The sequence below is a fragment of the Ptychodera flava genome, chromosome 8 (genome assembly GCF_041260155.1).
Source record: "Ptychodera flava strain L36383 chromosome 8, AS_Pfla_20210202, whole genome shotgun sequence".
NCBI lineage: Eukaryota > Metazoa > Hemichordata > Enteropneusta > Ptychoderidae > Ptychodera > Ptychodera flava.
This window is the reverse complement of record NC_091935.1, coordinates 42,481,535-42,508,123: the sequence shown is the minus strand read 5'-3', so window position 1 is coordinate 42,508,123 and position 26,589 is coordinate 42,481,535. Positions and strand designations below refer to the sequence as shown.

At 39.3% G+C, this 26,589-nt stretch overlaps 1 protein-coding gene across 1 annotated transcript in view; it reads left to right on the top strand.

Annotated features, from left to right (window-relative positions):
- LOC139139381 (E3 ubiquitin-protein ligase UHRF1-like) overlaps positions 1–26,589 on the top strand; it is a 187,516-nt gene that overhangs the window by 41,812 nt on the left and 119,115 nt on the right. The window contains exon 3 of the mRNA XM_070708281.1: positions 9,619–10,025. Coding sequence (XP_070564382.1) covers positions 9,619–10,025 — 407 coding nt within the window. The remainder of the gene's footprint in view (positions 1–9,618; positions 10,026–26,589) is intronic.

Below are 26,589 nucleotides of genomic sequence, written 5' to 3'. Positions count from 1 at the left end.
TACATATGCACATAGATTTGTTCTGTGATACGATCCAATAAGGCCGCCATGTGGCCATTTTATTACGATTCTTTCATGTCCTGAACTACAGCTCAGACATGTATCAAGCGAATTTATTCAAAAGTATTTTTATCACAGACCTAATGAAGAGGTCTCTATCTCTTCTTAGGACCTGTAATCAAAGTACCCATTAACAAGTGGGGACTGTGTCATCAACGATGACTTGTTGCTTTTAATATGGATATTTGAAAGTTTTACGTCAAACCAGTATTTGTTGCCATGGAAACCAATTCATAATATAACATTTCCATAGAAATCATATAATTTGGCATTTTTGACAAATTCTGATACCACCAGTGTAAAGAGCACCCTAAGAAACCTAAATGTGTGGAAAATCTTCTATTTTGGTTTGAATATGAAGAAACTATTAAGAATTTTAAATTGACCAATGGCAAGCTACCATATCCTAAGTTTTCAGCATTTGACCATGGTGTGTTTTATCGATTCTTATGAATTTAACAGTTTTTTAACGAGAAAACTGTGTCTCATTGAACAAATATCATTTTGGAAAGTGATAGTATGGAGAAAATTGAATGTAATTTTTATGTTACATCAGAAATTTTTAAATTCCTCTCAAAACGAGAGCGGCCTAAATATGTTGATTTATGCAAATTGGCATTTTTACTACACTTTACTCAAAATAATTCACAATTTTTTTCACTTTCAATTGGCGATATCTCGGCCATTTCTGGGTCAATTTTGATCAAACAAAAAGCTTTCTGTTTCTTTTGTAAGATCTAACAGGAAATACCAATACAATATGCACATCTAACTTCTAAAAATTTCATGTGACCCCCCTACATATAGTGATAACATCTATCTTATTGTTCTGTGAAGGGTACTACTATTAATGAACCAGTTGTAAAACACGTGAGCATATTCAGTTCATATCTGGTTACAGGGCTCGAAATTAGCGGTAGTCCCGCGTCCACAGACTACCAACTTTTCCCTGGGACTACCAAAGTCCATGAAATGGTAGCCCACACGGACTACCAAAGCCTGGGACATGAAATACTTGGCTTGCGATGTCCATCACTTTTGGACGAGCTAAATGCAGTCAACATGTAGTTTCATTTGTTTGAAGCAATTATCCTTTCATCTGTGAAGAGTTTTTTTCTGGTGACTATTACAATTTTCACTGCTATGTTGTTGTTTTCACAAGATGCAGAGCGTTTCATAATAGAATGTTGAGTTGCTTTTCCGTGTGCAATCTTTGCATGCCAGTTCACACTATGCTGTTGATCGGCAGCATACAAGACGTACTTGTGTCAAGTTTTGGGGTTTTGATGCTGAAATTTCACAAAACTTTCACTTCTTTATCCAGAGATTGTGTAATCAGTTTGATTTTAAATAGTAATATAAAACACTGTGTCAGTTAAGCTTGGAAATCGTGGCTGAGTTTCGCTGTCTTTTATCTGTGGTTGTCGATCAGAATGTATTACGTTCTGTACAGAGAGACTTGGGTGTAACAAGGCATGCCAGTTCATAAAGATCATGAGAATATTTTTTCTATTTTTCTTTACTCAAGTTACAATTTCTTTGGATGTATAAGCCGATTTAGAAAGTGATAGAAAGTGTTACAAATGTACAAAAATAAGCATAAATTAAGCGTTCGTGACACATAACATGGGGTTTCTCGAGTAGAAGCCCCTGGTTTTACTGCTGTTTTGTGTTGATGAACCGGGGGCTTATACAGGGTCGAGCACAGTATCCCTAAACCAAAATATTGATGGACTACCAGCTATTGTCACTGGGCTACCAACTTCAGAAAATGGTAGCCCAAGTGGACTACCAAGGTAAAATTTTAATTTCGAGCCCTGGGTTATTTACAGTGCTTGTCAGTGATTTTTTTTGAAGCCTTTTAGTCAAATAATTGCATTGACATTATGCCTGCAAGAAATACAGTACCTCTGTTCAGCAACAGAATGAATGCCAGCACTACAAACGTAAATAAGTTACACCTTGACTTTCAAGCTAATTTCTGCTGTTTTATGTCTTCATTTCCTATGATATTAGTAAGTGAATTCATAGCAGAATTCTAAATTTGCCAACATTGAAATTCTGATACTTTATTGTTGTATTTTCAACTTTGAAAACTCCGAAATTCGATCGACAATACCTGCCTCAGGCAGCCATTTTGAATTTATAATGAGGCACATATAGAAATTGATACATTCTATCTACAATGTTGCTTTGGCCAATTACTTATTTGCATATTTAATGAACTTTCATAATCAGGGATATTTATCTGTATTGACTAGACCAAAGTTGACGAAACTTGCTATGTACATTATTCCTGACGCAATAAAACTTGGAACACCAAAGTCCCTATATACATAGGAAAACCGCTGGCGATATCCCTATATCGCCAAGTGATTAGCCAAAGCGGTATCGCTAGTGAATTAGATTATCTTACAGTTTGTTTATCGAAATCACTGCGGGGTGCCCATACTGTGTCTCATAGACAAAAAACCATAGCAGAGGCCGTTCAATTTGCGTGAACGATGGTACAAGAAAGGATTGACGTTTTGAGTAAAGTTACTTGGGTAAATTTCGATGAGCAGGGAACCTGTTGAAACAACCGTTTTGACAGACTTTCCCTCAAAATGAAGAAAGAGTGCAGGTGAGAAAACGGTAGGTGTTGTCATGGAGCTCGCTATCGTTTGGCTTCGTTTCGTTGTGCAGGCGTGTCATCATAAACGCGTCATTTCCACTATCTAACTAAAATTGTAAATTAAGCCCGGCATTGTGGTTAAATCTGTATTTTTAACTTCCATTTTTATAAAGTGATCAGCTTACGTAGAGGTTTTAAATGTGCGTCTCTTTCTTATATGTTGTACATGGACCTTTATTCACGTTTTACACCCATTGAGCGATGTAATATCTCGAGCATGTACTTCGACAATTTCCATTCAAAGCGACAGTGTTTCCTTGAGTGAAATTCAAAGTCGCTAAATTTCTCATTTCGTTTCGAAGAAACCGGTTTGTCCATAGACCCTCGTTTCTCGAGGATCTATGGTTTGTCGACTGGTTTAAAGTAGATGCGTATTCTAAGTGAGGAATAGACTGTTGTGAAAGTAACCAATGGTACCGGTACTTTACCGGCCGTGCACCGATGTAAGTTGCTAGGTAAAACTTCCTGGCTTTGACGTTTTTTTATCCGACATGTCATAGCGAAATTCTGTGAGAACTAATACTGGCAAGGTTTCGGTTTTCGGAGAATTTCAGTGTATCAGCTGATTATCAAATTGAAATAAAGCGCGAGCGTGGATGGTGCGACTTGTTGCTGCTGGCGCACGGCGTGGCGTGGCATGGCGGGGAATCTATGTTACAAGCATCCAACTGTTGGCCATAACCTCTACGGTCCCCATCGACGGCTTTCGTGATTTTGAAGAATAAAGTAAACCGTAGATAAAGCTAAACCTTTTCTCGGCTTTGTTTCTGAAAACCTCTCCTAAAAGGCAAAGGCGACGTAAACCGTGTCCGAGTCTCGGCCTTGACATGACACAAGAAAGTCATAGTTCAATCACATTTATTTGCGTGCGTCATACAGATGATATCATTATTCATAGGGGTATCCGATTGAAGTGGGTACATACTATTCTCAAGAAACGTACGATGAAAAAGAACAGGCTAAATAAAAATGTTTCAATCATATCATCAATTGCAAAGAACGCTGAAATGCTGCAGATTTTAATCGCTATGGCAAAGTTTGTTTTTTGACCTCAACGTTATCCGATCGAGAAAGTAAACTTGGTTTGACCCAAAGTTTGAAAATGTGTTTTCTGATCTCCCGCAGCATGGCCTGCAGCCAGTGACGTCGACGTTTCGTACTTCGAATTGTGAGAGCTACATCAAATCGCCACGATCAGCAGACAAGAAATTACTATTTTCAAATCGCTATCACCAAAAAATTACAGAGAAATGAGACAACACGGTGAGAAAAAAGGCATATCATTAATGGTGTTGATAATCTACATTTTCCATCTAATCTACCCAGTGCAAAACGGGTACCTTTTCAAACCACCCAGAACCACAGCTTGCCCGATACCAACTCGCCCGAATTTAATTTGTTGGGCAAGTCAACGATATATTTTTCCTTCAAATGTAAACAGACTTGCACTGTGCACTGAAAGGAATAGTTGGCGATATCTTTACCGAAACTGAAAAAATAGCTAAAGAAGTAGCCATCTCTCAGGCAGTACACGGCCAAGGTAAACCTGAGCGTTCATATTCGACTAATGCCAAATGGAGCATTTTCAACGAAAACGGCAATGTCCAGGCGATGACTTATTTTTAAAGTTGAAGAAAAATGCGTAAAATTTTGGTTGTGTTAGTCAATCTATCGAACGCGGTACGAACGAACGTGTAATCTCAAACAACAGGCGAGTTGGTTTCGGGCCAATATGACTAAAATCAGATGTAGGTACCCTGGTCATTGAAATTTACCAAGTTGAACGTAACTTTACTCAAAACGTCAATTCTTTATTGTACCATCATTCACGCAAAATGAACGGCCGCGGCCTCTGCTAAGGCGTTTTGTCTATGAGACACAGCATGGGCACCCCGCAGTGTTTTCGATAAACAAAGTGTAAGATGATCCAATGCACTAGCGATACCGCTGTTGGCTGATTACTTGGCGATATAGGGATATTCCCAGCGGTTTCCCTATGTATATAGGGACTTCGGTGTTCCAAGTTTATTTGCGCCAGCAATAAAGATACTATAATACGACGTTATTGAAAGTCATTAAGCATTTTTACTTCGTGCAGCTCCTAATTTGCATATTTAATGAATTTTTGAAATTAGGGATATATATTTGAATTTACATGACCAAAATTGATGAAACTTGCTATGTACATTAAAGATACCATTATGTAGGCTAACATTATTGAAAGGCATTAAGCATTTTTGCTTCAGCCAATTCCTAATTTGTGTATTTAATGAGCTTTCCTAATTAGGGATATATACTTGGATTTATTTGATCAAAGTTGGCATAACATGCTATGTACATTGATGATGATTATACCAGGTTATACCAATATTGGAAGTCATTTCGGACTTAAGTTTTCATGTCGGCTAATTTATAGTTTGCATATCTAATGAGCTTTCAACGTTTGGAATATTTATTTTGAAGGACTTGACAAGAGGCAATTACACTTGCTATATAAAGAGGTGATACGGTGACAGCAGTCAAAGAAATTAATTATTTCTATTTCAGGTAATTGCGTATTTGAATACTTAATGACCTATAGAGTTAATCTGTGGTGAATATTGTTCATTATGTTGATCATAATACTTTCAATGAAGTTGCAAACATGTGGAAAAGGTTCAAATTTACACATAACTGCAATATATAATGAAACACGTGAGCATTTACAGTTCCTATCTGGTTTCACATTGTTGCATGGCCTTGTGTCAGTAGTATTTAAAAGTTGGTAGTTCCGCCGGCCACTGCTCTCGCCACAACATGTGGCGGCAAAGAGTACCAGTACATCAGTTGCGTTATTCCATTTCAGGAACTCCCCTGATCAAAATACGTTCCATTTTTTGCTCACATGTTGACACACGTGGGCATATGTCGCAGCGATGTCTGTCTGTCTCTGTGTGTGTCTGTCTGTCTGTCTGTCTGTGTCTGTCTGTCTGTGCTCAATATCTAAAAAAAAGGCTCATCAGATCAGAATCAATTCTTGTACATAGATTCAGTTTGCAAATGGCAAGAACTGATTAGTTTTTGGTAGGTGTGGCTTGCTTACTTTTTGCTCATTTGCATAATTAATGATTTTAGAAAAAAATGATATATATTGACAACGACCGTACACAATTTGATGAGATTCGCTACAAATGTTGATCACACCAAGATATATCAGCTTTGAAAGATATTAAGGGGTGACGTGAAAGATAATTACTAATTAGCATGTTTAATGAAATTTCCTAATTAGGAGTATATATCTGAATTTACTCGATCAAAATTGACGAAACTTGGTATGCATATTGAAGATACTATGATTTAATCTTATTGAAAGTCATTAAGCATTATTCTACATCCAAATCCCAATTTGCATATTTAATGAATTTTTGAAATTAAGGATATATATTTGAAGTTACATGACCAAAATTGATGAAACTTGCTATGTGCATTGAAGATACTATGATAGAACATTATTAAGGTGGTTTGAAAGGCTATTTTTGCACCAATTCTTTTCTCAGAGTTAATGTCAAGTTTCAAGTGTTAGAATCAAGATATTTAGTTCAAATTTTCAGGATAATTCCCTTAGTTAACATTTTCTCCAAAGAATATAAAAATTGTATATTTGCAGCCATGATTTTGAAATATGACACCAGTAAATATTAAAATTTAATTTTTCTTATTTTTTTTACATATTTGAATTTCATAATAATTGGATAGTATTAATATTACCAAATTAGTTATAAATATGTTGACACTATTGTAAGATTTGTACGGCAGGATTTGTAAATAAAATTTGTTTTCATGATTTTACATGGGTTTATATATAAAAAAATTATTAATAATTCTTTCAAATTTCAAAATGTTATTTTTCAAAAAGTACTTCAAATACAAGAAAATTGTGCCGTACTAATCTTATCTGTAACCTTGTTAATAGGCTGTAAAAATTCCATGTCCATATCTCATTTCAAAGTTGGATTAAATTGGTATACAATTATGTAGGAAAACTGTTATTCTGTCAAAAATGTTGAAAACAAGCCATATTTGCACCCCTCTTTTGAAGTCATAGAGCAGTTTTTTTGGTTAATCTCACTTTTGACACCTCTTTGACACTCAAAGAATCTAAAAACGCATTTACAATAGCAGTCACTCACTCTGAATGCCAGCACCACCTTGTCAAACTTTCCTGAAAAACAGCAAATAATGACTTTCCCTTTTCAAACATTTTATTAAAAGCTAGGCGACCTCTACCATAGTTAATACACTAAGGACTCCCCAACTTCTTCTTATTTGGTCAGTTTTTCAGAAGTTTTAACAGGCTATAACTCTGCAATGCCTTTGTGCCCAAATGTCTAGTTTTTTTTATTCCACAGAGAATGTTGACTACTTTTATATTTTAATAGTTTTGTTGAAATTTATAACTGACGCTCTAGCCTTTCCAACCACCTTAAATGTAATTCAGCATTTTTACATCAGCCAATTCCTAATTTGCATATTTTATGAACTTTCCTAATTAGGGGTATTTATCTGATTTGACGAGACCAAAGTTGATGAAACTGGCTATGCACATTAAAGATACTGTGATATAACATTGTTGAAAGTCATTAAGCAGTTTTACTACAGCCAATTACTTATTTGCACATTTAATAAACTTTCCTAATAAGATATATAAATCTGAATGGACTTTACCAAAATTGATGAAACTTGCGATGTTCATTGAAGGTACTGTGATATAACATTGTTGAAAGTCATCAAGCAGTTTTACTTCAGCCAATTCCTTATTTCCATATTTAATGAACTTCACTTATTGGGGATGTATATCTGAATTGATTCGACCGAAGTTGATGAATCTTGCAACGTATATTGAAGATACTATAAAACAACATTATTAAAAGTCATGAAACTTTTTGTGAAGCCAATACCTGATTTGCATATATAATGAATTTTCCTAATTGGGGATATTTATCTGTATATACTTGACCAAATTTGACAAAACTTGCTATGTACATTAAAGATACTATGATACAGCATTGAAAGTCATTAAGCATTTTTACTTTAGCCGATTCCGTATTTGCAAATTTAATGATTTTTCCTAATTAAGGATATTTATCAGTCTTGACTAGAACAAAGTTGACGAACTGCTTTGTACGTTAAAGATACTATGATACGACATTATTGAAAGTCATTTAACATTTTTAATTCAGCCTATTCATAATTTGCATATTTAATGAGAACATTTCAGTCCTTTCCTAATTTGCATATTCAATGAACTTTCCTGATTGGGGACATATACTTGGATTTAAAATTAATCTGTGGTGAATATTATTCATTATGTTGATCATAACACTTTAAATGAAGTTGCAAACATGTGGCAAAGGTTCAAATTTACACATAACTGCAACATATAATTAAACACGTGAGCAGTTTCAGTTCATATCTGGTATTCAGCATTTTACAGACCAGATTTGTACTTTTCCAAGGTGTTTTCTGATTTTTAATCGACCAATTTTTACCACAGATATGGTTGAAAAAAGATTTAAATCTGATTTTATGCAAAAAGTCTTTATTATAACCCCCCCATCTGAATTTACAGTAAAAAAGTCAAATATTTCAGCTTTGAAATGATATATAACCATTGTACCACGTGTACCACGTGATTAATAAAATTCCCGCCACAACCAGTAAGTGTAAACTTTGAGCGATGGCGAACTGGCCCACACACAATCCTGGGATCAAAGATTTACACAGCGTATCACGTTGAGTGAAAAAGGAGTGACATTATGATGGATATGTCACATTCTTATTTTCAGCTTGGTACTTTACTGTATTTGTCTTGAACCAACTGACATAAGTTTGATTCACGTACGCATACCATGATATACTAGTCAATCTGTTCCCCAAGTTTGATCAAATATTTTGACAAGCACGCCACAAAATCCGCCACGAAATGGAAAGAAACCACTAAGTATCGAGAAAAAAGTTTCATGTCCGGTTTATTTCAGTTAAAAAAGTGCGAACACGTAGTAAATGTCACGCAAGGTCAACAGTTCAGAAGAGCTACATTTGTTTAAACAAACCGGGTGGACCGTCAAAGGCCGTCTCGCTCCGGGCTGGAGAAGGTCATGATATCAACAGTTTAAATGGTCTTATTGGTAGTCAATCGCTTGAAAATTGTCAAAATACACTTCAATTTAACCAACTCCTTACAAATTTCTCAATCTTGCATGTTTTGGGCTTTGAAAGCATCAACCTCGAGCTCCATGTCGAGAGTTCGGCATCACATAATGCCACCATATTGGCCACCAATACGTTCAAAGTTCACTATCGCGATCGATTTGGTCTGCAAATCACGTCATTTTTCTGTAAAATTTTCTCAAAAAAACTGTAAAATCTGCCATGTCTATCACCCAAAGGGCAGTAGCTTGGCATAACATTATTGTCTTCCGTGTCTACGGCATGGCAAAGCATTCAAAACGTGTTTCGTTCAATGCACTGTGGCCGTCCGTGTATTGGCGAAGCTGAAGACCTGATTAAATATTTATGAAAACCGCTGACCTCTTCACAGAAAGTTCGCATAAATTACTAGAAATTTCGATTGTTAGGCTGCATGATGTCACTATTTCAGTCCTTATATGGTACTAAACTGGGTTCAAAGGGTCAGAAATAGCCTTCTTCTAGCTGAGTTCGGCAATGCGTAGCTAAGTTAGGCATAATGCATAGAACGCAACCACTGTCGGTTTATATACCGAAGTGGCACTGAGAGCGAGAATGCCGTGTCGGTTTATTAACTGACGCGGCGCTTTAGATTCTATCTCTCATGCCATAGTTCTTTGTACAAGATTGTCACAGATACCTTTATTGCAATGCAGGTTGGCGATATTGTAGATGCAATGGATTTGTCCATGGGAGCCTGGTTTGAAGCAAGAATAGAAGTGATGTCTGTACGGAACAATGACAGAAATGGTAATGCTCATCACAATATCACAGGAAATACAACAAACAATATGCCAACTGGCAGAGAAATAACAGCTGAAAATGTTAGTGAAGACTATGTGGACGGCATTTGTGAAGTTGATGCCAGCAATAAGTGCAACCATGAGGAACAAAGGACAGACACACAAGAAGGAAGTGACTCATCCTCCATGAATGTTAATGGAGAACTTGCAGAATGTGACAATAAAACAAACGCCAGTGAACATAATCAAGAACTGACAAATGGAGTTACAGATGATGACAATGATGATGATGGCTTCGTATACACCATAAAATGGGAAGGGTAAGGATGCAATATAATTGCAGATTCTGAACAAAAAAGATCCATTAGCACCAATGTAGCCAATATGTGGGAAATCAAAGACATGGTACTAGCATGAGTTGCATATCAAAGATCCCATGATTCTGATTTGCCCCTTTGATGTTTTTCTTTTCTGTTTCCTCTGGCCGGACCAACTATTGAGCTGTCAAGGCATGAAAAAGTGACAATTCTTAGCTCACATTTGGTATATGTATATGTACCAAAGAGAGCTTATATAGTAAGTCGGTGGTGTCTGTATGTATGTATGTATGTATGTATGTATGTATGTATGTCCACATCAAAAACTCCAAAATCGCAGCACCTACCATCTTAGTATTTGGTGTACAGGTGCACCCAGGGTTGGAAATGTGAATTACCGTAGTTCAAATGAACATGTCAGTGTCAAAAATATGCAAATGAGGTAAAAAGGGGGGAAATCCTGCAAATTGCTAAAACTCTGTAAACACAGGACAGATTTGGTTGAAACTTTGTATGCGGGTTCTTTATAGTGACTTTAGTTAGATTTGTTCAAATTGTGGCAAAATTTTGATAGTTGATTTGTTGGTGGGATGGCTGTGGTGTTGACTCAATCACTTAATCCGCTGATACGGACAGCGGATCAGCAAGTTGGCAATGTTTTTGGAGCAATTACAGTGGTGTATACACAAGTTGGAGAGGAGATAAGGACTTGTCGGTAATATATAAAGCAGTCAGATGTTGTGGAGTTGAACTCTTTATTTGAAATATCACAGTCAAAATTAATAAAATCAAATAAGGTAAACCGTTGCACAAAAAACCCTCCTCCCGACCCCACGGGACTTTCATCTGTCCCCTGTGCTTTTGAGCTGCATGATTCAGCTTGTCAAAAGTATTTTTATTTTGTAGATAATTAATTAAATTTCTTATTTTTTTCTTTCGTTTGTTAATTAAAAGTCATTTTAATGTTTTTAGATGCTTTAAAAAAATTCAAAACCCGCTAAAAAAGCGACTATTTGGCCAAAATTCAAACGAAAAACACAAAAATAAAGCTCGAAGGATGGGCTATTTATATGAATACTTTCAGTCTCTTTACGCTTACGCTCAAATGCGATAGCACGCTGTGTATATACAGGCTAAGTGGGCTAAAATAGCGAGTTGAAAACATGGCAGCCACTCTTGCCGATGCACGATTTTTGCATCGAAATTTTTCACTCATTTTCGTTCGTATGACTTTGAAACTCCAGGAAACGATTGCGAAGAAAGGCTTACCTTGAAGTATTGAGGTATTTGCTCATAATTTGCAAAATTAAACGAGAAAAAATGCTTCAAAAATTCCCACACGCTTACACACTGAGCGCTTTCAGAAGCCGTAACATGTTTGTGTGGTATACCTATAATTATGGACATATCTAATTCTGGGCTAGCGAATAGAGCTAGAGGTCTGATTTTTGGCATATAGGGATTAATTAATTTTTTTTTTCAAAATGTCACGTGACCTTGATGACCTTTACCTTGATTATACATATATATGCATAACTCAGTAACCACAAGTTCTATACCCTTCAATTTTGATAGGATATTAGACCTTAAAGGGCCTATGACATGATTTCCAAAGTTTTTATTTTTTCCCTTCAAAAACCTAGCCAGGGGACCTGTCTATGGATTGCATATAGTGTCAGTACGGAAAGATGTGCGCGAAGGGCGAAATTTGACTCCTTTTTCATGCCTGGTGATCAGGGGGCCTCTTCGCACCCGAGCCAGGCAGCGGTATTTGCATATTGACCAACATGTACAATTGACGTCATTTTGACCACGCTATTGTCACGAAAGTGTACTTAGCGGTCCTCGCATAAATTAGACTACAAACAATGTCAGCTATATAAACAGTGCTCACAGACGCCCAGTAAACACTGGCAAGGAAGCCACACCGGCGGTCCAGCTGCAGGGACTAATCAAGTTGCTTCCAGCGAGGACAGTGTTGACCAGAATTCAGAAAGTGATTTCGAGGGGAATTAGCTTGAAGGCGCATAGGCAACTCCAGGCATCCGGGACGAGTTGTTCCAAATCAGTGTCAGATTCTGACTCTGAAGAACAAAGCGCAAGTAGCTCGGGACAGATTTGAAAGTACGATGAGGCTACGTTTCATTTCTTTGTATGAAATAAACAGTATCAGTCTCAGTTTGAACTTTTCACGGTTGAATTTATTTTATAAAAAGTGGATCAATCCCGCGCCTGAGTGTTTTGATTCAATGCATTGCATGTTGTAGCTGCAGTACAGTAGAGCCTACACTATGTGTGACACTGCAGTTTTCAGATGACCTCAGTTTTCGGACATTCAATCACATGCTGTTCGTCCAACTCACTTCGCTTCCGTAATGATAGTGTTTTACAAGTTGAGTGACCTCATATTAAGTGAAGTGATACTGCCATCCCGTTTTTGATAGTTTGTTTAGTAGAAGCTATTTCGGGCTATACAAATTTGGCGAAGTTAGGCAGACCACACGATAAAAGGTGCCGAAAGCAACACACAGAGACAGCCCATATGTCCGGTAGGTAAGCGCCAAACACGTCGAAATATGTCGTCTATTAAACGTAACTAATTATCATGAAATATTTACAGTCAGTTTTTTAAACATCGAAAATGAAAATTGCGGTTTTCAAGTTTCAAATTATCAACATTTATCCCCTAATCACTTTCCAAATTCAACCTCCGAATACTGCGATAGCAGTCCGATTACTACGCACTCAACACTGGGTCAACAATTTTGTAACTTGACGCCTTAAATACCACGTCCGTTGTGTTAACAGTTTGAGGATAAACAAAACAAAATTCAATATGGTAATAAGAATTCGTAGTGCTCATCATTTATGAAACGGCTTTGGGCGAAATTCACTACCCTTTCCGAAAACTATCACTCTGCCGAAAAGTATCACTCTGAGTGTAGCTGTGTTGGACGTAGACCTTTGACAGAACTTTCATTTCCTTGGAGCACGAGACAAATGATGCAATCGACCCATGTTCCCGTGCATTTCAAGAGCAAACGAATCCTACAAAAAGTGATGTGCTAGGCCTATTTTGTACATGTTTTGATGAAGTAAAACAAAGAAAGCTTGTAGCCACATTGTCGGGTCGCCATTTTGAATCGCCGTCTTCACCGTTCACGATTGTGTGTAGAGAGAGATGGGAAGCATCCTGCCGCACAATTGTTTCCCGATGCATGAGAATGTGACATCAACTGTCACCCTTCTTGTAATGTTTATTTGCCATAATTGGCACGAAAGCATAGTATACCTAATCACATAGCCTGACAAGTCATTTTATTTTATACTCTATCGGCGAGGCGATTGACTGTATACGCGACATGTTACCGTTGGTGATCTCGAGCTCCTGAAAAACACCATGTCATTATAGCAAACTAAACACTAAGCTTACAATGTTCTTTGGTGCGTTACGCGCTAGGTGTACGTTTTGAGCAAAGGAAGCCCTAGACACACACCCTTACGGACATGAGATTGCGAAGGTGTGAAAGACTGTTTGCCCGTATTAAGATAAGTCGTCGGCTCAACTTCGAAAAGCCGAAAAAAGTCGAAGAAGTTGGGCAAGGGGTACGGTACACGCCCACCCGTAACTTTTTCTTGCGTTTTATGTTGACAAGGGGGGCGATACGCAATGCAAAACAGTGACGTAAGCTAACTTCAAGACCCAAAGAGTGATTTTACGTTTGGTTGTTATGGGCATGTCATAGGCCCTTTAAGATGTAACATCTTGTACCTCATTTATTATGCGCTAGTGATGTTTTGATAGTTGTAGGTGTGAAATGAGTCTCTCCTATTGTAAATTTGTTCTGAACATAAAAATTCTCGACAACATTGGACACATCAACTGTGCATCAATAGAGTTTTTGAACCATGTAACATTTCATATGCAATTTACAACAGACTTTTCAATACTGAACAGTTACAGTTCCCTTGGCCTATGTCTACAGCATTATCCCATGAATTATTCCATATTAGCTTGTGTGGGCAAATCCAGCACTGTAATTTGTCTAGATATAAAAGAAACATGTTGTATTATTAGTCCCCACAGACATCGTCAGGGGGGACTTATAGGTTTGGTCATGTCCGTCCGTCCGTCCGTGCGTGCGTTCATGCAGATATCTCAGAGATGCCTGGAGCGATTTCATTTAAACTTAGTACAAGGATTACTTCATATGTCATACAGATGCACGTCAATTTGTTTTGTGGTACGATCCAATATGGCTGCCAGGTGGCCTTTTATTTCGGTTTTTTCATGTACAGAGCCATAACTCACGCATGTTTCAACCGATTTTATTGAAAGTTGGTACAAGGACATTGACCAATGTCATAGATACAGTCCAGCTCAGAACTCACTTTCCGACCTCGTTAACGCAAGGCTAACGCAGAGCTAACGCAGCGTTAGCGAGCTCTATGACGCTGCGTTAACGCCTATTGTTAAGCCAAACAAAAGAAGCTAACGCGCGCTAACGCACAACAATGGCCGGTGGCCTACCCAGAATATTCATGATCAAATGGTTGACACAATAGCTAGTGGCACATTGGATTTTCCAACTCGAAATAAAGTGTTGTAGTTGGTGAAATACTGGATGAAATCGGAGCATAAACAGTGGGAAATATTGCATGCTCTAAAGGGGGTATATCTCAGAAGTACGTAAACTCTAATAATTTCACATGCCGATTTTAACTTCAGGTAGGCGACCTAAAGCATGGACGTAAAGTCATGTACAAAGGTTGAAAATTGCAACAAATTACTTCAATAGTTACCATTGTCGTTGTTCAAAACAGCGAACGTTTTTTTTTTACCATGTCATGTGATTTTTTTCTTCAGTGTTATTTATTTCTGCAAACCCTCTTGTCTAATTATTTTGGTACGTAGCAAAACATCAGTACAAAAGTGTCATTGACATTACTTCTACCAGCGGTCCTCCGAATATATTGATGTCCTTATCGTCCACTGAAGACTTTCTAAAAAGTTTTTCAATAACATTAATATTCTGAAAAACTGCCGTTCAGATATTTTTCATATTTTTTTTAAAGGGGGGGGGGAATAAAGAAATTTTTGGAAATCATTGTGTCGGAGTCATTATAAAATTCAAAGCCATTTCGTGCATTTACTTCTTTCCATATTTGTTGGATTACGAAAATTACTTTATCAAATCGTTTTTGTTTCTACAAGGTGTGTTTCATTGCCGAAATTTGTGTTATTAGATCGAAAGTATTTTATCATCAAGCACGAACCTCGGAGACTTATGAAAACATTTTTTTTACTTCACGTAATATACGCAATGCTGATTGTCAATCCATGCCCAAGGCCGATGACAGATTATGCTATTCTCAAGAAAATTCTACTTTCGAGTTGTTGTACAGAAAAGAGGTTCGTGAATTTCAGTGCCAGACTTGTGCATCTGTCTTCTGAAATTGTGTCGTTCTTTCATTACGACGACAATTAAAGTACGGTAGCATCGGAGGAGCCAGCAACACTTCGTTCCCAGGGCAGCGTGATTGATTCATCCACCTTACAAACCGTTAGCTTATTCGAAGTATGAAGTTCGTCGATACTTGCATTTATGAAGTTCACAGAATTCTTTTTTTTACCTTTCAGTTTGTTTTAATTTTCAATGTAATGCCAAAGACATTACCATGCCAAAAAAGTCCGATATTCAAAAACTGTTCCAACCCCAACTTTTAGTGACGAAAACTAAAACATTGTGCCAGTTTCTGATAGTATTTTCCGTTCGAGTCGACACCTGACGAACCGAATTTCAAATGTTCCCCTCCCCAAACTATTTGCTGCAGAAAAAAATGTCTTTTTTATGTCGTATTTTCCGTTGATCAAATCAAACTCGGTAAAATATGCCCGGTGCAGTGTGTTCTGAATCGTACTCCTACTCTGAACGTTATCACAGTGAAGTCTATTACGTCACCACAGGTCTTCAGTGTCGTTTTATTTTGTGACAGTCGTTCGGGCGACGACATTCCCTCCACATCGAAAGTATAGTGTACACACTGAGGTACCAGAAGATCGAACTTTCCTGGTTACATTGTGAACAAAAGCTTGGGGCCGAAACGGGAAGAGTTGCCCGGGAAACACGTCAAATTTTGCTACATTGTCGTCCAGATGACCTTGAAGACTTGACGTGGATTGCAATCGCCACCCAGAGCAGACATTGTCCTTGGCCTATTCAATAGCGTCTACGCACTAATCAGCATAATCAGGCGATGGGTCACAATGGTCATCGAAGTATGCAACAATTTACAGTAAAGATTCGCGTCGGCATGATTGTTTAAATAATTGCGATCACATTGCTGGTGTATACTATCAAGTTCGGAAACACTTTTAAAGGAATAAAAGTAACTTTTTTACAAAACTAATTCCGTAATTTTTTGAAGGAATCATAAATCCATGAACTTAACGTTTCGAATCTGCAACTGGGTTATTGTCAGTGTTCTCCCCAGAAATTTCTGAAACAGGATCGGCTAATTTGCATAACAATAACTATGTAAATTTTAGGTTAATTATGCAATACACAGGTCACTTCATAGCATCAGAAAAAATCCCACAATTAAAAGGATAAAGTCAAATCGTCATATATTACATCCATATTTTCATTCAAAGTCTTCCAGTTCTCTCTAGAATAACATTCAAAATCAGACATTTTATGTGATCCTCTGTTACTACCGGTACATGTTTGTCTGTAGCCAGATTGCTATTCTAAAACCATGGACGTCTTTTTTAAACGTCCATGGCAAAACAGTCACACGGACAAGTTCATACGGGACTGAATATTGCACTTAAACAATTCGGAGTCAGAGGAGCATGCCTGCAGAGAAATATGTTGACTTTAAAACTCAATTCATAATAAAGAGAAGCCCGAAAATATTGATACCAGGTATGTTCAAGAACAAGATTTGAAATTGCATCGACTTCTACTTCGACAAACGTACGAAACTTTGACACCTGCGTAGCGTCGGCTGCGGCCGGCCATGCATTGTGTGGAGCACACTTGAACACACCCGACCTTTGAACCTATACTGTATACCCTAACCGTACGTACATAGCTGCTGTATTCAGATGATCACACGAATGATTATTTTAGCTCATGTAGTTCCTTTTTATTGCATTTCATGGTGCCTTGAATATTGTAAAACGGGTCATGGGTTTTGAAACTGGATCAAGTGCAATTGTTTCTCAAAGTCAATCGAACAAATCCATGCAAGTTACAAATGCGTGACACGAGGTGACACACATATACATGGCTTCAACGTCATGTTGATGTACTGCAACACAGATCTCGAAATGGGTAACTCGGACACGCAACGATCGGAACACGCGGCAGTACCATACATTTTTGCATCTGATTTTTGTCTCAATCAATTTTGTCTCAGCCACTTCTGATCGAAATCACTTTTCCTGACCTTCGGATTCTTACCAGTGCGAGACATTGGTGGCAACGGCAGTTTAACCAGTTGCCTATAGTAGTGCTTTGACCATCGAACTACCGGTACCTCCATGCTTTGACTGAGTGCCCGCTGGCAAAGATGCAACACCGAGCCTTTCGTTGAGTATACTCCAAGTCCGTTGTATAAAATGGCCGTTATCTGTACGATCGGCAGCGTAACACATTTCATGCTTTTTGAATTTAAGTTTCATCCGTCTTAGCCGATGTTCATTTGCAATATGGCCGGCCCATTTATTCTCCTCACAGACAAGCGCGACTTTGGGTGCTTTGCACCTGATAACCCTGCCTCATTGTGTGTAAAACATCTGAAGCATCGACATGAAAGGAGAACAGTCTAACCATTTCACACATTTTGGCGATGGAATAAACCTTTTAATCATCTGGCACGTCATGTTATCGCCACATTAGAACCGTTTCACACTTGATACGCTCGCTGAAATAAAAGTGACAAAATCGCCGCCGAGAAACAATAGGTCTTCAGCTTTTGTGGAGGGACCGTGAAGAGAATCAGCGGACATGAAACAGGGTCGGCATGAAAAATAAAGGATCGGGCGAAAAAATAAAGGATCGGGCGAAAAAAATAAAGGATCGGGGCCGATCCCGTTAAACGGCCAGGGGAGAACACTGATTGTTTAGATAACTCAACCACGCTGAAACATGGGTACTGTTAACATTGGCGGCACTTTCCCCACTGCCAACTTCAGTCATAACTTCAGTACAAGGGGTAGTCGTGACGAAAGAACGATGTCGCTTCTCGCATCAACGTGTCAAAGAAAGCGTCATTTTAGTGATGAAGTAAAGCAGACGTATCACTACTTGTAGAAACACTAATGTACTGGATGTTTTTTGATAATAACGCATGCTTGCTGGTATCAGCCTTGATCCACGGATACATCAGCACCAAAAAAATCTCTAACTTTCCGAGGTTCGTGTTACAGTCGGTACGATTTAAAAATACTTGCGATTAAATCGTTGTTTGACGCAGTATTAAATGTCGACAATGCATTTGACTATTCAAAAACTAAAAGAAAATAAAGTTAATGTCCACATAAGGGCCGCCAAATTTGAAGAAGGAATTACGAGTAAAAGTTTGGAATAAATGACTCACACAAGGATTTCAAAGATTATGTTTTTATTTCCACCCCCTAAAAATTAAAAAATCTGAACCGGCGATTGTCTGAATATTACACCTAATTAAAACTGCAATAAAAAGTTTTTGACGGGGCGCTAACGCGGAGATGTATGACACCAATTTTCACCATTCGGAGAACTTCTGGAAATGTATTGTTTATGACACATTCTCCACGGCTTACGCGATTTATCGAAGTACATGTTCGTCGTCTTTGAGTTTGCAGAATTGAATAACGTTGACAGTATATAGCCTTGATATGTATGGGAAAATGTATGGTGCGTTTTTACACCGACAATGACAACTTTTGAGGTATTTTTTGCTATTTCCATCATTTTATATGACTTGAATCTTTGGTTCAAAGTGAAAGTTCGGCATGTAAAATGTTTTATTGAACAAGACCGCATCGGTCAACAGTCAATGGTCTATACGTCGCATGGTCGCTATGGAAACCAGCAGTTTCCAAGAATAGCAGGCGAATTCCTCGAAGCATTATGCTCCCATGGGACTTTGTCGGACCACGGTCTCACAGAGGGCTTTCAATTCGACAAAATGGAATTATTCACGTTTTTTATCTGTCACTTCTGAACGTCAAATACATGTTGACCACGAAATTAGTTCAGTCAAGTCACTTCAATTTGTAAATTTTGGTACATTTACATTTCAATGTATGTTTGACTCGCCATGAAACAAAGGTCGCAGTCCTGGTCCAAGGACGTTCACGCAGGGGACACTGTCGACTGGAGTCTACCCCGAAAATTTTTAACGTTTTTCAAAGCCGATAGACGCAAGTTGCTGTGAAGACCAGCAGCCCCAAACTGACAGAACGAGTCTCAGATTTAGTTCTTTAGTATGTATCGCATCGATAATAACTTTCAAAAAAAATGTTAGGCCGATGCTTTTAACTTTCTACAAACTGTGGAGGGACGGTACTTCGTAATAAAATACAGAACCTGTATAAATGTTTAGAACTTCTGTCGTCATAATTCCCGGTCGGATAAAGTCGCCTGCTTTAGGGAGCTTGTCAAAATCAAAGTGGCCGCGATCACTAGCGATCCCGCGGGACACGTAGCGATCTGTCGCGACACCGTGTTGCTCCGGAAAACCCGCGTTAATGAGCTACTCCAGTTCATGAATAATTGACAATAGATAATGAGCTCGCCCTCCCCGACGCCAACCCACACGTGACACAACCAGCTGTATAGTGTACATTCAACCTTATTAGCATAACTGCAGGATTCATTCCCAAAGTCAGAGAAACTGTCAACGTTCCTGCAACAATGTTTCCAACAAGCCTAATCGTGTGTGTCCATGTGTTTTACACAATGAATACAGTGTAATTCTGTATATGTCCTGCTAGGATGAACAAGTGATAGTTCAAGTACATTTTCATTTTCATTTACAGTGGAGGCAATGCATAACATTAGTTGAATTGCGGGAGCAATGAATCGGTGAAAGTTGCCTTCTTTTCCGACGTACCGTATGTCATAAATCAGATGCTTGGGATAAGCCATGGTATACCAATTATTCCGGCTGATGTTAATTTAGCGACGCCGGTATCGCATGGTTTTCATTCTAAGTTAAATAAAAAGAATATTTCTTGCACTTTCTGTTTCCCGTCACCTGCATTGTATGGTTCTGTCTCCTTTTTATTTCCAACGCTAATAAAACTCATATTTCTTGTTTCTCTCTATCTAGTTTCAATACCCGACATCAATAAATACGAACATTTCCCCACCTTTTTTTTCTGTCCTCACCTCATTCCCCGACATTAATAAACGAATATTTCTTGTTCTCTTTTATTTCCCTGCACCCTTGTCGTATCTTTGTCATGTTTACTTTCCCAACATTTGATAAAAAAAACACGAATATTTCTTGTAACATTTTTTCATTTCCTTTAAACGGTAGTGTATTTAGTCTTATTTTCTATTCCCGGATTTATGAAATACATTGCTTGTACTTTCCTTTACCTCCTGACAACCGTATCCATGGTTTTTATGCAGTCCCCGACATATAGGTAGACAGATTTAAACGATTCTTGAGCAACAGTTTTACAGGAACATAATTGTAATTTTCAAACTTCCGCGGCTGTTTTACCGCCCATTTCTCCAGATAGCCACTAAACGCTTTCTTGTACCTGTCACTCGTCGGTCTACATTTTCACACTTTTACTATTCAACTATTTACAACATTAGAACAAGTATCGGATAGCCTGTAAGCAGTCACAAGCATATTCACGGTTTGTCCCCCCCCCCCCCCCCCCCCCCCCCCGGCATTTTTAGTCAGCGTCACACAGTCAGACTGCCAAAATTCCCATGATTAGAACCACGGCAGAGAGAAACGTCGGAATGATGTCCGTAGACTTTAGACTTATTATGCGTGGTTTTGTGGTACGCGGGAACTGGCGAAAGTTGCAGTATGTCATGATGCAAAAGTACTGCAACTAGGCACCATTAAAATGCTTTCTAGCTTATTTTTATTCAATCTGATTCGGTGTATACCCGGACCAAAGAAGAAAATCGACAGCTGTCAAGAAATGTGGTATAAAAAGCTATTTGTTTGCGCCATTTTAACTGATCAGAGGGTAACGATGCGTGCCTATCTCCGGTTGATTGTTGCGATGCTACATTTTTATAAGGGCCAACACATCCTCCAAAAAGTGAACTACCGTATCATAAACTGATTTTTTTAAATAAATAAAAGAAACCACGGGGGAGGCAGTTGTCTGACTGTAATGTCGTCCCATCCAATCGAACAAGAATCCCCGCTCCGATTGATCATTAATGACAGGGCGTGCTTGTATGTCCGTACGACTTGCTTCTCTGCAACCTTCTTTTCTGCGTCTTTCATTCAATAATAGCATACTTTGTTGAGAGAGAGAGAGAGAGAGAGAGAGAGAGAGAGAGAGAGAGAGAGGTGCAGTCTCACGCCTCGGGTGCACCACTTTTACTTTTGCGTGCGGTAGAGTAACCGAGAGCGCACGGGCGTTTTGTCTTTATTACCGTTAGTCTCGCCTCTAGTTGTAGATCAAGATGGAAACAAGAAGGGAAATTAAATGTTCAAAAGCCCATAAGTTAAAACTACAGTTACGCATAATTCATATGCGTATCTTATTCCTGAAAAAGTCGAGACGACTTTTCTAAGTCATCACTGATGCAAAGCGTGATGCCACTGTACTGCACGGACCAGTCTTGTTTATCTCATTATACATTCACGCAATTTGTTTATCCTGATAGCACGTGATTTAGTTTTGACAGGCATCATATAGCAATGGCCAATTAAAAACGAGACAAGCCTATGAAGCATTGTCATGCCATGCCATGCCCATTTTATATCATGCAGGTCTTTCGTTTATCCTGACGGCACCTGACTATGTCTTGACATCCATCAAAAAGTAACAGCCAATCATCATGTAGTCTGTGACAACTTCTGGCAGTAACATTTCATCACTCAAGGTCATGTAGACCTATGCAGCAAAATCTCAGCTGCAGTTTTCAACAGACAATCGTATGTCAGCGATATTTTGATTAAAGATATTTTGATATAAAAAACGCGAAAATTAATGTGCAATATTATATGACGAACTTTACTCCCCAACCTCTGGTGACACCAAAATTTGCATCTGAATTGGACAAAGAAAGGGTCGAAGCCAAAACAAAGGGTGACATGCCCGTTGCTGTCCGCTCCCATCAATGCTCATCAGAAAATTAGCCTCCCAATCACTGTAATCTATCGGTAGACCAGTACCCAAGGACAACTGCTCTTTATAAAAACATATAAATTTATAGTCCTAGTCTCTAAAACGTTGATTGTCGCACGAGCAGTAATGCTGATCATGTGACCGTACCCAGTACTACACTGCTCAGCTACATCTGCCCGTCACACACACACGCAATTAACCCCTCATTATGATTTACTTTAACGCGTCAATATCTCAATACCAAGGCCAATGCTAGTTATGGAAACCAAGAAAATAACAGCCCAAGATCCCACAAATGTTTATTTTCGAACCAGTGGCAACGCGTTTGTATTATCATGGAAACAGAGACAAATCTATCTTGTCCGCAATGTGTCTGTACGGCCTTCACCGTGTCACGCAACTGTTTCAGTCCAGTGCACTGTATTATATATCATGATCTCAACACACGTGCTTCAGTGAAAAAGGCATGAGGAAATACTTTCTCCGATCTGGCGCACATGGTTAGGAATTTCCCTTGGGAGGCTAAAATACCAAATTTGTTGAATATTTTGCACATCGGCACAAAAGGAATGTCACGAAAAATATCCCGTTATGACAATGGCTGAGCAAACCGCCTCGAAGTTTTACTCAGCTCACTGAGCTGCTTTCTCTCGTGTGGCAGGCTTATACGGCGTAATTTGCTGTCAATCCGTAATATGTACTTGGAAGTTATTACTGTCGCCTTTTCCCCTCAACTGGCCCGGACACTCCTGCCAACGCTCTGTTCGCTGACATAATCCCAATTGCATCAGGCGGGAGCAGCAAACGCCATTGCTGTGTACAGCGGTACACCAGTCTGCGGGCGAACTTTGTCCCGACGATCACATACCAACATCGCGGCAGCGGAAGAAATACAAGTTGCCAGTCAAATCCGCATCTTAAAATGCGAATATAATGTACAAGAAATGCACAAATGGCAAATAAATTCGAGAAGTCGATTATAGATGGATTATGCTACGGGACAAATGGGTCAGAAAACGCCTCAATTTTCATTTCAGTTACCCTTTCATGTCCATCTTTATTTTTTCTCTCGATATGTCTTGTTATCACCATTTACAAAACACTACTAGTGTATCCAAACAATAGATTACAATTGTAGTTCATCTTGAGCCTGTTTTTCTCTCGTTGGTCTACATGTTCACACTTTTACTATTGAACTACTTAAATCGTTAGGCCAAACATCGGATAGCCTGTGAGTAGTCACCGTCACATTCACGGTTTGTCCCCCCTGCATGTCTTTCAACACACTGTGCCGACATCGTCTCAAAAGGGCATGTTTAGCGTCACTTTCATTCACTTCAGCGCTTTCCTTCCAAGCAAAGCAGTTCTGAAAATCCTCCGATAATTCCAAGTTTTCACTACGAACGATGTCACGCCAAACTGTCAAAATTTCGTGGATAGAACCAGAGAGAGACTTCGGAAAGTTGTCCGTAGTCCCAAGAAGGCGTGTGCGTCCCGTCAATTTTGAGTGTGGAGATGTGGTTCGCGTGAAATGGAGAAAGTCGTGGTACAAGGCACGGGTGACACATCCAAACGGTAAGTGATTACTGAACTTTCAGTTTTTGTACGTTTTTGTGGCCAGCTGTCACAAATGATAGCAAATTACAATACTGACAAGTAAGGCAAATCATAGCTCGTGCTGACGTGTACTTCTGATGTCATAATGACGTACTCTTCGATTCTCTCGATCGCGTGACACATTCAGATATATTAACATTAGTTTTGAAAATGCTTTGTTTGGCATTGTTGTAAGAACTACATGACTTTGAAGTTGTGAAAAAAATGTATCTTGAGTCTATGGATGTTGTTTATCCATAGGTATTGCCCTCATCAACAACAAGTCGGTTCCGCACCGGTAGATGAATTGTGGTCGCCATGGCAAATACTATCTATTTTACATGTTGATTTTGATTTCGACTTTTTATTAAAGACCCATCAGAAAATCACCGCCGTTCATGTTATAGACCCACGGCTAGGTGGCCAGTTCTGTGCGATCTCGTACATGAAACGTTTCTTACTCCGCCAGAATCAATGCTGGTCAAGCTTTAATTTAAAGCCAGCAGATTGTTCGGGACATACAAGGATTGCTAGCCACTTCAAACAGTCAACATTTTAATTTTTTCTGAAAAAGTTTCTCGATTTCCAGTGTCTAGTAAGTTTGACTGATATGAATGATGACTTCGTGCTTTTTGGTCCGTGCATTTTTTGTACATACGGCCGTGTACATCAACACGCCTATTTTTATTTACATCATGGCAGATCATTTACTTGGTGAAAGGTGACATGCATGCGTTTATTTCCGTGGAAATGCTCTGATTATAAAGTTTTCTACTGCTGTACTCGACATTCAAAATTACCAACATCTATTGCTCTCAGCTGTGGTCTTTTCACACACGTGTCTAAACAACTATAGAGTGTATGTAATAATGGCCTTCCTTATTTTAATTGGATACGCGCACTCGCGATTACTGCGGAAGTGCCCATGATTTCAATGAAAGTGTTTAGCAATCGTCGAAATAACAATGATAATATGCTTATGTTGGCGGATCGAAATTCTGATGCACTTTGTATTCTAGGCATCCTTTAGTTTACATAAGTTTTACAGTATTTTTTACTTCTTTTTCTGTCCTTTTAAATGTTTTCTATACATTTATAGTAAAGGACAGCGCTCACTTTTTAATAGTATTTTTTGCATGACCTTGAGAGAACATCACTGATAGTGATAGCAATGTTCCCTAATTGTCTCTCTCTTAAAGACAAAGTATATAATTCTAGCTGAAAATAACAATCATATCACTGGTTTTATCACACAGATTCAAAACGACCTCGATTGTCAAGTTCTGAGGATGAAGACGCACCAGAACACCAATCACCAGCCGCCAATCCACGCAAAGAACCGACCGCAAACCCATCCGCCGATCCACACCACGAACCGACTGCCAACCCAAGCGCCGATACACATCAAGAACCAGCCAACCCAAGCGCCGATCCATGCCACGAACCAACCGCCAACCCATCCGCCGATTCACACCAACAACCAGTCGCCAACCCAAGCGCCGATCCATGCCACGAACTGCACGAACCGACCGCCAACCCATCCGCCGATTCACACCAACAACCAGTCGCCAACCCAACCGCCGATCCATGCCACGAACCGACCGCCAACCCACCCGCCGACCCACATCAAGAATCAGCCGACCCAACCGCCGATCCATGCCACGAACCGGCCGCCGTCAACCCAACCGCCGATTCACACCAAGAATCGGCCGCCAACCCAACTGCCGATCCATGCCAAGAGCCAGCCGCCAATCCAACCGCCGATCAACACCAACCAGTCGCTAACCCAACCACCGATTCATGCCATGAACCATCCGCCGAGCCACGCCAAGAACCAACCGCCACTCTATCATCTGAACCATCCTGCAGTGTCCACAGCGACGGTCACGAACCTGTGTCACCCCAATCAGACTTGCCGTCACTTCCGGAAATGCCAGATTTTGACTCGTTTTTTTCTCCTCCTTGTTACTCACAAAGTAATGTGGAGAGGAAAGTGGATACACTTTTCCAGCTAATGCTCAAAGTTTATCAAGAGGTCCAGGAGGTGAAAACAGTGTTAGGGATGAGAAGGAGAGAATATGACCGCGCCCAGCAACAGCCAAACATGGTAACACCTGCACAGTCGGGAATGCAGAGCGGACCACAGCCAGCAGGACGTCGGAGCAGACCTCACCAAGGACAGCACAGCGCTAGCGGACCTCAGCAGGAAGTATCCCGTCAACTGTTTCGCCGGCAACCAAACCCAGTGTACGCGGCCATAACGGGTGACGTCGTCATGTTAGGGAGACCTGACAGTGGTGTTACAATTACCAAGGAACAATACGAACAGTGTTGTTCTAAAGCCAACAATGGGCAGAAGCTAGTCTTGAAACTCATGGACGTTGTCTTTTCGAAGGAAGAGATGGCATCGTCAAACCTTTCGGGAGGGCACGTCAAATGCAAGACCGGTGTTGTTTATAAACAGAAATTGGACGAACAAGTCATAGCTGCGTTGACAGAGCAAGCAGAATTACAGTTTCCGGGATGCTTGTCTGAAAAACACCTGCATGAGGCCATGGCTGATGCTATCAACGGAAAATGTAGACATTTATGGAAACTACACAATTTGAGCTAGAACGAGAATCCTTTAATTTTAGCACACTG